The sequence below is a fragment of the Chiloscyllium plagiosum genome, unplaced genomic scaffold (genome assembly GCF_037043375.1).
Source record: "Chiloscyllium plagiosum isolate Xiang-an unplaced genomic scaffold, Cpla_swu_hap1 HiC_scaffold_17, whole genome shotgun sequence".
Classification (NCBI taxonomy): Eukaryota; Metazoa; Chordata; class Chondrichthyes; order Orectolobiformes; family Hemiscylliidae; genus Chiloscyllium; species Chiloscyllium plagiosum.
The window spans coordinates 73,249,373-73,265,780 of NW_028270155.1; the positions used below are offsets into that span (position 1 = coordinate 73,249,373).

Sequence of the window (16,408 nt, forward strand, 5' to 3'; positions counted from 1 at the left end):
AAGGAGTGGATTGGGAAGGGCCTCCTGGAAGTAGGGATGAGCACCAAGCACTTCACCTTACTTTTATGCTCCAGCGGCATCCACCCAGGCTGGAAGTGGAAAAAGCTCCAATAGCACAATCACCGATAATTCCTGACACTGGGTGTATGAAAGGAGACACTGGGGAATCTGGTGCATCTTACTCAGGCAATCATTGTTACTTGGAGAGTTACCTACTTACTTCCAAGATGGTGGTGGCAGCGGCAGGATAGTAAGTACTCGGGCTCTGTGCCCGTATACTCCTGCATTCTTCTTTGTTCATTTTGTTTCTTTTCTTCATTTCTCTTTTGCATCAAAGTTCACCCTTTCTACGGCTTTGTGGAGGAAGGCAATTGAGAGGGTCTGCTGAGATGGCAGCAGCATGGTGGATCAGCATGTCCACTCATGGCCATATTGGTAGCAAAGGCTGGTCCATTCCTTCTGGCGAGGACGCAGTAGTTTCAGCAGTGAAGACATGACGGTTCTGGTTTGTTCCTTGTAGCTATGGCAGCAATGTGGCAGCTTTGGGTGGTGACTGAAGTAGTAACGGCTTGAATAACAATTGCAGCAACTTAGTGGGTCCAGTCTGTCCCTCCTTACTATGGCAGCAATATGGCCAGCTGCTTCTGTGTTGGCTTCAGCAGTGGCGGCCCGATGGATCTGGTCCGGAAACCTTTGCTTTGGCAGCCTCAGGAGTGGCTTCGGGGACAGCGTCCTTAGCCACTCCATTAATCCAGGAGCCGTGGAGGGAATAAAAGCTGAACTTTGTCCTGATTCTGTCTCAATTTTTAAAAATATGTTGGCACTGAATTGTGGAGACTTATACTTATGACAATACAGTGAGATGTATATAAGGGACAATAAATTGTTATTCCATTCTAGACAATCATGATGGTCTAATTGGTTGCTTTGGATACTGGCCATTTGGATTAACAGATTACTCAACAAATGAGCACTCTCCAATGTCACCCCTCAAACGAATCTGGGAGCCAGTGATCAGTACTGCCTCCACCTCATTCCTAACCCCTGTGCAATCACTGATGGCTGAGAGAGAAGGTAGGGGAGAAGGGCTTATGCCCAAAACGTTGATTCTCCTGTTCCTTGGACGCTGCCTGACCTGCTGCGCTTTTCCAGCAACACATTTTCAGCTCAGAAAATAATAGGAGTACAAGAGGTTTAGTTGACAGTGGGATTCCCAAACCTGCTGATTTCAGTGGGAGCCTGTCAAAGAAGGTGATTCATCTCCCAGGCTCCTGCTAACTCCTCCAGAGAAATATCTGTTGCATTATCAATTTGCACATTCAATGTGCAAATCAACTTAAGGCAGTAGAAATGGTTTTTGCTCAGGTGAGAGACAAATCAGGAGGGAACACAGGGAACAGGAATAGGAGTAGGCCATTCAGCACCTCAAACAGTTTGGTAAGATCATGATCATTTTCCCTGGCAATATCATTTTCCAGTAATGAAGGTCAAGAGTGTTTGAGAAAAGAGCTAGAACCTGGGTCAGACCTCAAGTGGACAGATCATCATGTGACCAAACCTCCAGACATGCCTCTATGCTAACTCAGTGATTTACACCTCCCCAAAAGAGGAGCAAGTAACTCCTTCGACCCACCTACCATAACAGGCTTTTACAAATTTACCCTTCCAAGCAGCATCAGAGATTTCTGTCCAGGTAAATTAATGCCCCTCTAAGATAGGTTGGCTGTGATAAATGTCAAATGTGGAAGATTAGTGGGCGGCACGGTGGCACAGTGGTTAGCACTGCTGCCTCACAGCGCCAGAGACCCGGGTGCAGGCGACTGACTGTGTGGAGTTTGCACATTCTCCCAGTGTCTGCGTGGGTTTCCTCCAGGTGCTCTGGTTTCCTTCCACAGTCCAAAAATGTGCAGATTAGGTAAATTGGCCATGCTAAATTGCCCGCAGTGTTAGGTGCAGGGGTAAATGTAGGGGAATGGGTCTGGGTGGACTTGCTGGGCCGAAGGGCCTGTCTCCACACTAATCTAAAAAAAAAACTAACCTAATATCTACAGGCAAGCCATCAGCTGACATCTGTTTCTTTGCTAGTTTTTTTTAAAATCACATTCTTGCTGGGCTGCTCATAAATTAGATTCAGGAGGAAGGCAAATTCTACCAGAGTGCTGTAATCTAACACTGGGACCTGTGCTCCATCTATAACAGTGTAGCCTTCTGTGCAGAGAAGGCAGGAGACTGCTCTCTGCTTAAGACCATGTGTAGCATCAGCCTGTTACCAGCTGGCTAAGAAGCTGCTGAACTTAAGTCTCTCCATATTGCTTAGAAAACCTATCATGACTGACATCCAATGGTTACATGAGGTAATTGTGGGTTATGTGGGTAAATAAATGTGGGAATTATTTGGCATCCACAGTATCGAGCTAAATGATCAGCTCATGTTTTTACCTCTTAAACTGTCCTGACTTGCCCTGACAAATCTCTTGCCTCTTCAAACCACAGCCAGCAATTTAAGCTGTGACCTCACCATCACCTCAGAAAACAGCCTGAATTTTATTGCTGTCTTCAAGACCCCAACATCAGAGCGAAAAGTGGAACTTAAGAAATAGGAACAAGATAGTCCCTTGAACCTGCTCTGCTTTTCAATGCAGTTGGGACTGATCTTCTACCTTATCTCCACTTTTCCACGTACCTCCAATGTTATATAAAGAAACAGAGAAAGAACAGGCCCTTCAGCCCACAATGAATGCACTCACACATGCCTTTCTAAAAGAAAAACCTTGTGCCTCTATGTGGACCATATCCTTCTATTCTTTGCCTATTCATGAATCTATTAAGATGCCTCAAATGTTATTGTTACCTCCTCTTGCAGTGCATTCCAGGCACTCACCACCCTCTGTAAAAACTTCTCACATCTCAGTCATACAGCATGGAAACAGACCCTTCGGTCTAACTTGTCCATGCTGACCAAATTTCCCAAACTAAACTAGTCTATTTTCCTGCATTTGGCCCATATCCCACAAAACCTTTCCTATTTGAGAACCCGTCTTAATGTCTTTTAAACATTGCAACTGTACCGCATCTATCACTCCCTCTGTCAGTTCATTCCACCCTGTGTGAGAAAATATTGCCCCTCAGGTACTTTTTAAATCTTTCTCCTGTCACCTTAAAATCATGCTCTCTAATTTTAAACTCCCCTATTCTGGAGGAAAGACCTTTGCTATTCACCTTATCTATGCCCTCATGATTTATAAATCTCCATAGGGTCACCCTTCAACCTCACACACTCCAGTTAACAAAGTTCCAGCCTCTTATAACTCAAACCCTCCAGCCCTGGTAACATCCTGGTAAATCTTTTCTGCACCTTCTCCAATTTAGTAAAATCCTTCCTATAGCAGGGTAACCAGAACTGCACACCGTACCCAAAAGCCGCACTCACCAACGTCCTGTACAACCACAACATGACATTCCAACTCCTATACTCAATGGTCTGAGCAATGAAGACAAGCGTGTCAAGTGCCTTCTTTACCACCCTGTCTACCTGTGATGCCATTTTCCAGGAACTATGTACCTGAACCTTTAGGTCTCTCTATTTGACAATACTCCCCAGGACCCTATCATTAATTGTGTATGTCCTGCCCTTATGAGCGAAAAATGAACATTAAATTAAGCTCCATCTGCCACTCCTCGGCCCATTGGATCAAGATCCTTTTGTAATCTAAGAAAGCCTTCTTCACTGTCTACTATACCACCAACTTTTGGTGTCATCTTCAAACTTATTAACCATGCTTTCTATATTCTCCATTCAAATCATATATATAAATGACAAACAGTGGACCTAACACCAATCCCTTTGAAACATTGCTAGTCACAGGCCTCCATTCTGAAAAACAACCATCCACCAACACCCCCTGTCTCCTACCAGCAAGCCAATTTTGTATCCAATTAGCAAGGTCTATCTTAAACTATTTGCCTTAATAATTGACATTTCTACTCTGGGAAAAAGACTGACTATCCATTCTCCCCCTGCTACTTATAACTTTGTAAACTTCTGTCAGGTTACCCCTCATTCTTTGATGTTCAAGTGGAAACAAACTAAGTTTGTCCAATCTCTCATCATAGTTAATGCCCTCCAAACCAGGTAACGTCCTAGCAAACTGTTTCTGTGCCCTCTCCAAAGCCTCCTCATCCTTCTGGTAATGTGATGAGGAGATATGGCCCAACTAGGGTTCTATACAGCTGCAATATAGACTTGCCAATTTTTATATTCTACACCTGGACCAATGAAGGCAAGCATGCTAGATGCCTTCTTGACCACCTTTTCTACTGGTGTTGCAATACTTCAAGGAACTATGGACATGTATGTCTTGATCCCTCTGCAAGTTGATACTTCTAAGGGTTCTGCTTTATACTGTATATTTCCTTCTTCTATTAGATCTTCCAAAATGCATCACATCACAGTTGTCCAGATTAAACTCCACCTGCCATTTCTCCTCGCAGATCTCCTGCTTTTCTATATGCTGCTTTATCCTTTGACAATCTTCCTCACTATTTGCAGCTGCCCTAGGTTGTGTTGTCCACAAAATTACTAACCATGTCACCTGCATTCACCACTAAACTTTCATATATTACAAACAGGGGTCCCTGCACTAATTTCTGTGGAATACCACTGCCTTTAGATCTCCTTTCCAATGCTTCTGTCTTCTACATTAAGCTCACTGCAGATTCCATGTGACTTAATTGTCTGTATCAGCCTTGTCAAAGGCCCTGCTAAAAGTACAAATGCACAACATTTATCACCTTATCCTCAGAAATCATCTTTGTCATTTCTTTAAAAAAGTTCAATCAAGTTTGTGAGACACAATCTTCATCACAGAAAGCCATGCTGCCTATTGCTAATAAGTCCATATTTTTCCAAATGTGAGTAAATCCTATCCCCAAGATTCTTCTCCAATAATTTCCCTACTACTGATGTAAGGCTCACTGATGTAATTTCCTGCATTTTCCCTGTTGCCTTTCTTAAACAAAGGAACAACATCGGCTATTCTCTAATTCTCTGGGACCTCTCCATTGACTAAAGAGGATACAAAGATTTCACACAAGGCCCCAGGAATTTCCTCACATGCCTCAATCGTAATCCTGGGATGAATCCTATCAGGTTCTGGGGACTTGTCTACCTTCGTGCTTTTCAAAACATGCTTTTTATGTTGATATGCCCCAGAATATCAACATATCCCTCCTGAGACTCATCATCCACCATGTCCCTCTCCATTGTGAATACATGTTTTGATGTCCAATAACTCAGTGATTCGCACTTCTGCCTCACCGGGGACCTGGATTCGATTTCAGTCTTAGGTGACTGTCTGTTGGGAGTTTGCTTGTTCTCCTCATGTCTTATGTGGATTTCCTTCGGTGCTCCAGTTTCCTCCCACGGTTCTGAGATATGCAGGTTAGGTGGATTGGTCATGCTAAATTGCCACGTAGTGTTCAGAGATGTGCAGGCTAGATGGCTAAATATGGGTTATGGGGATAGGGTGGGATGCTCTGCATAGGGTTGGTGCAGACTAGATGGGCTGAATTGCCTCAAATTGTATTGTAGGGATTCTATAATGTAAAGTATTCATTCCCCACATCCTCTGGTTCCATGCATAAATTCCCATTTTAGCTCCCCTAATTCCTTGATTGAGTTTTTTCTGCTATCTTTGTATTTTTGAGGGCTCTGTCTGTCTTCAGTTTCCTAAGTATGTCTTCTTTCTCTTTTTTACTAAGCTGTCAATTTCTCTTGTCATCCATGGTTCCCAAACCTTGCTATTCTTATCTTTCATTTTCAAAGAAAGATGCTGATCTTGAACTCTAAACAACTGACCTGTGGATGATTCCCACATGCCAGATGTGGATTTACAAACAGCTGTCTCCAGTCTACATTCCCCAGTGCCTGCCTAACATTGTGGTAGTTAGCCTTCCCCCAGTTCAGTACTTTCACCTGAGGACTACTCTTGCCTTTATCCATAAATAACTTAAAACTTACACAATTATGGTCACTATTCCTCCATTAAACTTTGATCATCTAGCCAAGCTCATTCCCCAATACCAGGGCTAGTATGGCCTCCTTCCTGGTTGAATTATTTACATATTGCTTCAAAAAAGTGTCGTGGACACACAGAACAAACTTCCCACCTCATATCCCTGATCACTAACAACTCCTTTGGGGCAGCACTGTGGCTAAGTGGTTAGCACTGCTGCCTTGCAGCACTGGGGAGCCAGGTTCGATTCCAGCCTTGGGTGACCGTCTTGTGTTGAGTTTGCACATTCTCCCCGCGTCTGCGTGGGTTTGCTCCGGTTTCCTCCCACAGTCCAAAAATGTGCAGGTTAGGTGAATTGGCCATGTTAAATTGCCTGTAGTGTTAGGTGTAGGGGAATGGGTCTGGGTGGGTGCGCTTCGGTGGGTCGGTGTGGACTTGTTGGGCCGAAGGGCCTATTTCCACACTAAGTAATCTAATACTTCACATCCCCTCTACCTCACCTGAAACACCTAAATCCTGGAATGTTATGCTGCCAGTCTTGTCCTCCCTCAATCAAGTCTCTATGATAGGTACAACATCATAGTTTTATATATATTAAGCCAAGCTCTAAGTCCATCTGCCCTACCTGTCATATACACTTCAGACTGTCAGTCTCACCTTCCTTAGTAAACTCTCACTGTCTATTCTTCCTCTTAGTCTCAGACTCCCTCTCAGTCATTTCACTTACTGACCTAGTGCTCTGGTTCCTGATCCCTTGCCATACGAGCTTAAACTCTCCTCAGTGGCACAATCAAACCTCCCTGCCAGGATATTGTGCCACTCCAGTTTAATTGCAAACTGTCTTTCTTGTAAATGTCCCACCTGCTCTGGATGACATACTAATGATCCACAATGTCTGAAGCTCTCCTTCCAATACTAGCTCTTTTGCCACATATTTAACTGTATTATCTTTCTAGTCCTAGCCTCACTGGATACAGGGAGTAACCCTGAGATTACAACCCTAGGAGGTCCTGTTTTTCATTTAATTTCTTACATAACTCTGAATTCCCTTTGAAAGACCTCATCTCTCTTTCTCCTTTTCATTGGTACCAAAAAGTGGCCCATAACCCTTGGTTGCTCACCCTCCTCTTTCAGAATATCCCACGCCTGCTCAGAGACATCTTTTACCCTGGCACCAAGGAGGCAGCATGCTATCCTGTGTCTCACTTGCAGCCACAGAAATGCCTACCTGGTGTTCCTGACAGTAGAATGCCCTATCACCACTGCTCACCAACACTTCGACCAAACCTGCTGCACAACAGTGCCACTGATCTGGCTGCTGCTGCTTTCTCCTGATAGCCCATCCCCTCTTCAATACCATTGAAAACAGTATACCTCTTAGACAGGAATGGCCTGCACTACCTGTCTACATTTACTCATCCTCCTGGTGGTCACCCAACTTGTGAAGCCCTTACTGGTGGTGTCACCAGCTCACTAAACATGCTATCCACAACATTCCCAACCTCATGGATGACTCCAAAGTGAGTCCATCCACATTTCCAAGTGCTTCATGCAGCAAATCAGGAGTTGCAGCTGAACACATCTCCTGTATATAGTCATCATGTTCCAGGGTTTCTGTCCCTATTCACATTCAATCTTCTCTAAATTTTTGTTAGCGCAGTATAAGGGTGCAGTTAGTGAGCCTGCACTCTAACTCTCCACATCTCCTGGCACTTCATAATTTTCATGGAGTTAGGCCAACTCCTCCACGAGCCGTGGTTTGTGGACCTCAGAGAAGTCAGGAACCATGTCAGCTCTGATATTCCATGCTCTTTCACCCAGTATGTATTATGAGCAGAACCAATAACCCGATAGGAGATTGGTTAGCAATGTAGAGTGATGTCAACAATGTTGGTTTAATTCCTACACCAGTTAAAATTACTGTGAAGGACTCTCCTTTCAAGCCTCTTCCCTCGCCTGAGATATGCTGACCTTCACGTTAAACCACCATCGGTTGTCTCTCTCTCTCTCTCTCTCTGATGAGAGTCTGGTAAGACTATGGTGACTTCACTTTTATAGTAATAATGCAACACCTGAGAAAAGAACATCCATTCATTATTGTTTAGAATAAAAATTTTAAGTTGCTGCAATTGTGTAAATGTGTCAGACAAAATGACTGAAGTGTCAATAATAGAAGTTTTAAGCAGTTCACACCTCTTGATACTGTGCAAATAAACACTGAGTCATTGAGAAAAAAAAACAAACAACTTATTGTGATAACATAAATATTACCAATTAAGCATTCATTGTTGACAGTTTAGACATATCACGGGGTAGAAGGATAATTCTACAGGAATCTTGTTTTCACAACTGCACAAAATTTCTGATTTTGATTTTTGCCTTGCTTTTGTGACGTCTCTGCCATGGCTGCCTATGATTTTACCTCTTTTCCCCCCCACCCACCCTACTTCCAGCTCCTAGCTTCTAACCCACAACTTAGAGGCCAGTAAAATTTTGCCCCACCCTCCCCCTTATCAGCTACACGCCATATCGTGGGAATTTGAAGAATAAAAAATTCTTCATGGAGAAAGAATATTTTCTCTTTAATTCTCAAAGCTGCCCTGAACCTGTGGAACAGGCAGATGTGATTTTGGATTAATATTTCAATAAAAACCTACAGCTTCAGAATATCCATCCTGATTATGAGCAGAGTATGGATCAACACTAGATCAACTCACTAAATGAGCTATCCATGACATTCCCAGCCTTATGGATGCTCCATAGTGAGTCCATCCGCAGTTCCAGGACTGAGCTGTGGAATGTGGGAGTTACCTAGGAGATTCCAGTGGTTGGATTTGTTAGGCTATTCCCAAACGGACTTCCACATGTGTTTATCAGGTGTCCAATGGAATGGCTCAGATGCTTGACAGCTCCTGGGTCCATCCCTCAATTAGAACTTCCCAGTTTTGTTTTGTAAGGATAAGATCTTGTAACTGCAATATGAGTGTTTGCCTGAAGACTGAGTCTAACAGCAATTTATGAACATAACAGTTTAGGAAATAGGAGCTGGAATGGGCCATTCAGCCCTGACCTGCTGTACCAATCATGGCTGATCTTCTACTTTAAAGCCATTTTCCTGCATTATTCTCACTTCATAGCTAGAAACCTAGTGAAGACTGCCTTAAACATACTCGGTGACTGAGCCTTCACAGCCCTCTGGGGTGGGGGTTGGGGTTGGAATTGCAAAGCTTTTGCTTTGCAAAGGGATAACATCCTTTGTGCATCTGCCCTACTGAGCCCCTGGAAAGATACTGCATGTTTCAACTCTCATTCTTCTAAAGTCTACTAAAGTAACATTCCCCTCAATCTCTCCTCAAAGAACAACCCCAACATCTCAGGGTGCAGATATTGCTAGTTTCTTCAGAGATGCACCAATGTCATTCAATGAATGAAGCAATGAATTTTAAACCATTTACAACTTCCCCACATTATGTCCATTTTCTGGAAGGATGGTAGAGGAAAAAATGGCACTATGGGGTGACATTTATCGCAACAGAATGTCCTGATGGTCACTGTTGCATATATTTAACCAACATAAGGAGTTACATTTTCACTTAGAGTCATAGAGATGTACAGCATGGAAACAGACCCTTCAGTCCAACTTGTCCATGCCAACTAGATGTCCCAACCAATCTAGTCCCACCTGCCAACACCTGACCAATATCCTTCCAAACCCTTCCTATTCATATACCCATCCAAATGCCTTTTAAAATGTTGCAATTGTACTAGCCTCCACCACTTCCTCTGGTAGCTCATTCGATACACATAGCACTCTGAAAATGTTGCCCCTTTCGGTCTCTTTTACAAACTTTCCCCTCCCCCCTAAACCTATGCCCTCAAGTTCTTGACCCCCCCTACCCCAGGGAAAATACTTTGTCTATTTATCCTATCGATCCGCCTCATGATTTTATAAACCTCTATAAAGTCACCTCTCAGCCTCTGATGCTCCAGGGAAAACAGCTCCAGCCTATTCAACCTCTCCCTATAGCTCAAATCCTCCAGCCCTGGTAACATCCTTGTAAATCTTTTCTGAACCCTTCCAAGTTTTAAACATCCTTCCAATAAGAATATTCCAAAAGTGGCCTAACCAATGTCCTGTACAGCTGCAACATGACCTCCCAACTCCTGTACTCAATACTCTGACCAATAAAGGAAAGCATACCAAACGCCTTCTTCACTATCCTATCTACCTGCCACTCCACTTTCAAGGAGCTATGAACCTGCACTCCAAGGTCTCTTTGTTCAGCAACACTCCCTAGGACCTTACCATTAAATGTATAAGTCCTGCTAAGATTTGCTTTCCCAAAATACAGCACCTCGCATTTATCTAAATTAAACTCCATCTGCCACCCCTCAGCCTATTGGCCCATCTGATCGAGATCCCATTGTACACTTGGAGCAGGAACCAGAGATGGGGGCTTGTTACAGATGATAATCCCACACGTTGACATGACATGGTCCCCACTAACATGAGCTGCCCATATTGCCAAATGGGAATTGCAATTGATGCAGGAACCAGATCTTATTGGGGTTCATTAATTGAAAATAATTGACCACAACTAGCTGCCCGCTAGGAAGCATTGGGTAGCAAGTCAAACCCCAAGTTGCCTTTACTAGCAGTCGCTCAAGATCAAGGTGGTGATCTGGCACTGTGGAAGGATTCAAAAATGAAGCCCATCATGTAACAGGATGTTGCACAATACTATTTGTCCTCTCCTTTCACTTCATATGTAAAGTGGTGACACATGTGGGCAAGCCAGGGTAACCCGCGGCCGTTGAGAGACCCATAAGCCATTCAGTTGTCGGAGACCATCTGCAACCTGCCAGACAGATTGTTCTGCAGTGCTGGATTCTGATTGAAAAATGGTAATTTTGCTCTTGAATAGCTTAAGTGATCTACTTTGTGTTCTGGCTCCGTTTTTGAATCCTCCCACAGCACAGAGGCTGATACCAAGTTGCATGCCCACCAACTTCCAGCCCTTTTAAAAGTCCCAGCCAAGAAAACTAACTGAACATTTCACATTGGATTGGGTAAGTGGAAGGAGCCAATCTTTCGAGCTATCCAGTCCTGCCAGCTTCTGCTCCACGAGTTTGTGAATGGCTCAATTAACCTGCTGAGCGGTTTGCTCAAGCTAGTTGTCACTCTTCAGACAACTGTTCCACATTTCTCCTTTACAAGCCTGAACCTGGGAGCTCTCTTCATTATCCCAATTATTACCATACATACATTCTGCAAACAAAACATGTCAGACAATGCTGAAGTATCCTATAGGTGAAAAAGAGCACTGCAGATGCTGGAGATCAGAGTCTAGATTAGAGTTATGCTAGAAAAGCACAGCAGGTCAGGCAGCATATTAGGGCTGATGAGGGGCTTTTGCCCAAAACATCGGTCGATTTTCCTGCTCCTCGGATGCTGCCTGACTTGCTGTGCTTTTCCAGCACCACTCTAATCTAGACTCTGAAGTATCCCATAACCCATCCTTAAAGCGTGTTCAGCTTTCATAAGAAACATACTAGTATTGGAAAGGGTGAGGATAAAGCTCTCGGAGGAAATCAATCTTGGAAAGTCATAAGATCATAACTGCAGCTGCAGGTCATTCACCCCCATCATGTCTGTGCCAGGACATTGTGTAAACTTAAACTTCGAACTATTTGGCTGATAATTAATGGAAAGAAGCCAAATCTTCACTATTCTTGCTGGCAGCCTTCTTTATTTGAAAAAAAAACTCTTTCTTGGACAAAGACAACTGCTTGGCTCAGTGTTTACAGTCTGACAATGTGGCACTTATTTTCAGAGTGCAGCCCAACACTGGTTGTCCCCCTGTGTGCTGGAGGCTGCTCCAGTGGTGTCCTCGAGTTGGTTTTCAAACACAGCATCAATTCTAAACGGCTTGCTGTGGTTTCTCATTCTGATGACTGTGCTGAAATGCAGTGAACTCCCTCAGCAATTGAAACACATGGCATGATTTTTATCAGAAAAAAAGTCTCCTTGCACAGGATGAAAATTCCAGATCGTCTGGGGCAGCACAGCTGAAGAGTTGGAACGGAGTTTCAAATCCAGCTCCTCACAGCTGAGTTGTGGGAAGTCTCAAAGCTATGGATTGTGGGATTCTTCTTTTTTAAAGAAAAGCCTTAATTAAATCTTCTCCTGCACTCCAAAATCAAATTAGGCGTTCATCTGATTGAGAAACATTCTGATTCCTCTTTATTGAGTTTGAGCCTTGACATCATTGCCAAATAATTACAAAGAATTGCAAAAAGGATGAAAAATAAAATGCTTGTTTTCACGATCAGCATCAGACTGATGTCTTATTTAAATGATTGCAGCACTGCTGTGGCCAGTGTGACCAGCGCTGCTGGCTAAATGCCTCCATCCCAGCAGGGCAGCACAGCAGCATGTATGACAAGCGTGTATTTCTGGCTGGTGTAGAGCTAAAGAAAACTTGTTCCTCTTAACTCAGATTGGAAAGAAGTTGCTGCTAATGTTTCTGCAGCAATTGGCCATAAGGAGAAGCACCCAAACAGAGAACCAGGGCCACAAGGAAGGGGGCCACCTAGGTTCTCCATTGCAGTACTTTGTTACCTGATCAGAGCAGAAAGACCATGGCTAAGTTTTTTTAATTTGGAATCGGGGATAAAGTGAGTTTCGAACTTGTACTTCATCAGAAGTATATTTAGGTGACAACTCATTCCTGGGATGTGGACGTCACTGGCTGGGCCAGCATTTATTGCCCATCCCTAGGTCCCCTTGAGAAGATGGTGGCGAGCTGCCTTTTGAACCGCTGCAGTCCAGGTGATGTAGGTAAACCCATAATATCATTAGGGAGGAAATTCTGGGATTGTGACCCAGTGGTAGTGAAGGAACAACAATGTGTGTCCAAGTCAGGATGGTCAGTGTCTTGGAGGCGAACTTGCAGATGGTGACGTACCTGCTGCCCTTGTCCTTCTCAATGGAAGTGGTCTTGGGTTTGGAACACCCAGTAATGAACACCAACCTTAATGCACACCTTAGGTGATAACTCTCCACCCTTCCCCAGTAGAGTTATTTTGGATGTGTACTTGATATATGTCTGCATAGCAAAATAAAAGCTTATAACACCAACAGCTTGCATTTATATAGCACCTTAATGCAGTTAAATAAGAACATTATCAGACAAAATCTGCCAAGGATTAAAAGGAGACATTAGGTCAGATGAACAAAGGGTTTGATCACAAAGGAGGGCCACTAGACCCGAAACGTTAACACTGATTGCTCTCCACAGATGTTTCCAGACCTGTTAAGATTTTCCAGCAATTTCCACTTTTGTTTCAGATTTCCAGCATCTGCAGTTCTTTCGGTTTTCTCGTTTAAATCGGGAAGACTGAATTTAAGGAGCTCCACATGGAGGGTGTTGTATGTGTGTCTGAAAGCATTAATACTGATGGTGTGCAGTAAGCCCCACCATTGTAATAATGCCACGAGGACAGATGGGAGTGTAACTCAAGATCTTGAAACAGTCAGACCTAAGCCTAGCTCTTCCTGACAGTCTCTGTAACAATGTATACTGTACATTGTAACATTTAAATAGTTACAGAAATGCAATAAACCATCTGTTGTGTACTATAAGATACACATCTAGTTAGACCAAAAGGTGGCTATCTTCATATACGGTAGACTAAACACGCCCTGGAGAAAAAATGTACTTGGAAAGGTGTTGGTGGCAACAGTCAACAGACAAAAGAGGCACAGGTTTAGGGAATGGATTCCAGAGCTTAGGCTGTAGGCAATAGAAGACATGGAAGCCAACAGTGCAGCAATTAAAACTGTGCATGCTTAGGAGACCAAAATCAAGAGAACACATCTCAAAGCATCACAGGCTTGGTGGATGAGATCACAGACAGGGAGCTATGAAGGCATTTAAAAGTAAGCACGCAATGCTTGTGCTGATTAAGGTCACAATCCTTCACAATGTGTTACTAAAAGTTGAGTCAAAACCATTTGCTCATGGGAATTAAAACATATCCACTCACAGATAACTCTGTTGGAGTGCCTCAGCATTTTTGGTGTTGTAAGTGCAGCTCCCAATGGCAGGGTTCGTTACGACATTGAATGAGGTGATGACAATCTTTCATTCCAACCTTCTCCATCTGCACAGAGACAAAAATAACAGTGAGGTCAGACTCAATTCACATTGTGTCCACTGATAACACAGTTGGATATTAGAGCTGGAGAATGCAAAAAAATTAATTCACCTCAGAATGCCAAGGTAAATACAGCACAAGTTAGATATAGTAAAGCAATGCACTGTCCCACACTCCCAGTGTATGTACCGGCAGGTTATATAGAGAAGGTGAGGCCTGCAGATTCGAGAGATCAGAGTCGAAGAGTGTGGTGCTGGAAAAGCACAGCTGGTCAGGCAGCATCTGAGGAGCAGGAGAGTCGATGTTTTGGACATAAGCTCCTCTTCAGGAGTAAAGCTTCCAGAGCAGCTGCATAGCGTTAGATACAGAATCAACTTCCCTCTACCCTTTTAATTTGTAAATAAAGCTCTCTCTATTCTTTTAGCAGAAAGTAAAGGTCCCTCAATACTGTCCCCCATTAAACTCTTCAAGGAAAGGTACAACAGGGGGATAGGCAGAGAGTAAAGCATCCTGTACTTGCTTAAATTGCACAGGATTAGACACAGAATAAAGCTTCTGCTAAAGGATTAGATACAGAGGAATGCTTCCTCTACAATGTCCTGAGTAGTTAAATATATAGAATAATTAATTAATTAATTAATTATGCCAAGTTATCTGACTGGTCTGCAGCAAACGCAGCATACAGTAGCCTGTGGAAGCTATTCCAATCCTGGACAAACACATCTAAACTAAGAATGTCAAGGACTCAGTTGTTCAGTTGGGAGTTCATGTGTGAGCATTGTGGGCCATCAGAAAAAAGGGGGAGTTACCTAGTCACACTGATCCTGGAGGCAATAACACTGCCCAGGTTGAGATGGTACAAGTCTTCCTCATGATCAGGATGGTGTGATTGAGGGTCAGAGTGGTTCCCAGGTTCCATGCTGGAGGAGGATCAGCCTTTGCCCACATCCACTGTTACAAGGACCTTTCTGCCTCTGTGAATAAGCAAACTGACAATGGCATCCATTTATAAGAGGCCATATAATAGGAGGAGTGAAAGGGAAAATGGGGCTGTTCAGGAACAGTATAGTCAGTAGGATAGATACTATACTGTGCAGCCAGACAAAGACTACCCATGGCTAAGAACATCTCACTCCTGGAGAAGATTTTGCAGTTGGAGGAGGATATTCAGTTGTCATGGTCCATAGCTAGACTGAGAAATGAAGTTCTGTTCTATTTGAGTAGATAAAGCCCAAGTTAAAAATCAGAACCACAAAAGTATCTGGGGCGATACAGTGGTTTCGTGGTTCACGCTGGCACTCGGGTTTGTTTCCAGCCTCGGGTCACTGTCTGTGTGGAGTTTGCATATTCTCCCCTTGTCTCCCCAGGTGAATCTGATTTTCTCCTACATTTCAAAGATGTGCAAATTAGGCGAGTAGGCCGTGCTAAATTGCTCATAGTATCGAAGAATGTGCAGGCTAGGTAGATTAGCCATTAAGAAATGCAGAGTTACAGGGATAGGATAGCAGGATGGGTCTGAGTGGGATGCTCTTCAGAGGACTCAATGGGCCAAATAGATGCTTTCACACAGTAGATATTTTATGACAACTATAAATCATATGCAAATAGCATCAGACAAATGAGATTTCATTATGCGGTTCAATGAATGGTGTAGGAGATGGGGGTTTCAATTCATGGGGTCCAATACCTGTGAAAAGAGGAAGCTCTTGGTCCATTTAAACTAGGCTGAAATTATCCTGGTGAATTGAATTACCAGGGATCTGAACAAGGCTTTGAATAAAAATGCCAGATGGTGAGCGTCAAGGGGAAGAGTTTACTGATCGGGGTTAATTTTTAAGTATAGGGAAGAATTAGAAATCTAAAGGGAAAGTTCAAGGCCACAGAGGAGTGTAGGATGTTGGAAAAACTTCAGCTGAGAGTGAAAGGGAAGGTCAAGATGTATAATTGTTGTATTGCATCAATAAGAAATCAGGGAAAAATGGTAAAAGTTAAAATGGGCTAGATTTGTTCAAAATACAGAAGCCAGAGGAGTGTATTTTAATTGTTCATGGGATTCGGGCATCATTGACTAGGTCAGCATTTGTTATCCCTTCACTATTGCTCAGCGGGCAGTTGAGGGTTAACTGCATTGCTGGGGGTCTGGAGTTACATGTAGGCCACACCGGGTAAGGACAACAGCTTCTTTCCCTAAAGGATGTTAGTGGACCAGCCGGGCTTTTGTGAATTGGTCATGA

The 16,408-nt window shown here is 43.4% G+C and overlaps 1 protein-coding gene across 1 annotated transcript in view; it reads right to left on the reverse strand.

Annotated features, from left to right (window-relative positions):
• The window catches only part of il34 (interleukin 34), a 65,674-nt gene that overhangs the window by 36,582 nt on the left and 12,684 nt on the right, over nucleotides 1-16,408 (reverse strand). The window contains exons 2-3 of the mRNA XM_087995620.1: nucleotides 14,064-14,158; nucleotides 8,570-8,620 (exon numbers count right to left, since the gene is read on the reverse strand). Of these exons, the coding sequence (XP_087851746.1) occupies nucleotides 8,570-8,620; nucleotides 14,064-14,158 (146 nt within the window). The remainder of the gene's footprint in view (nucleotides 1-8,569; nucleotides 8,621-14,063; nucleotides 14,159-16,408) is intronic.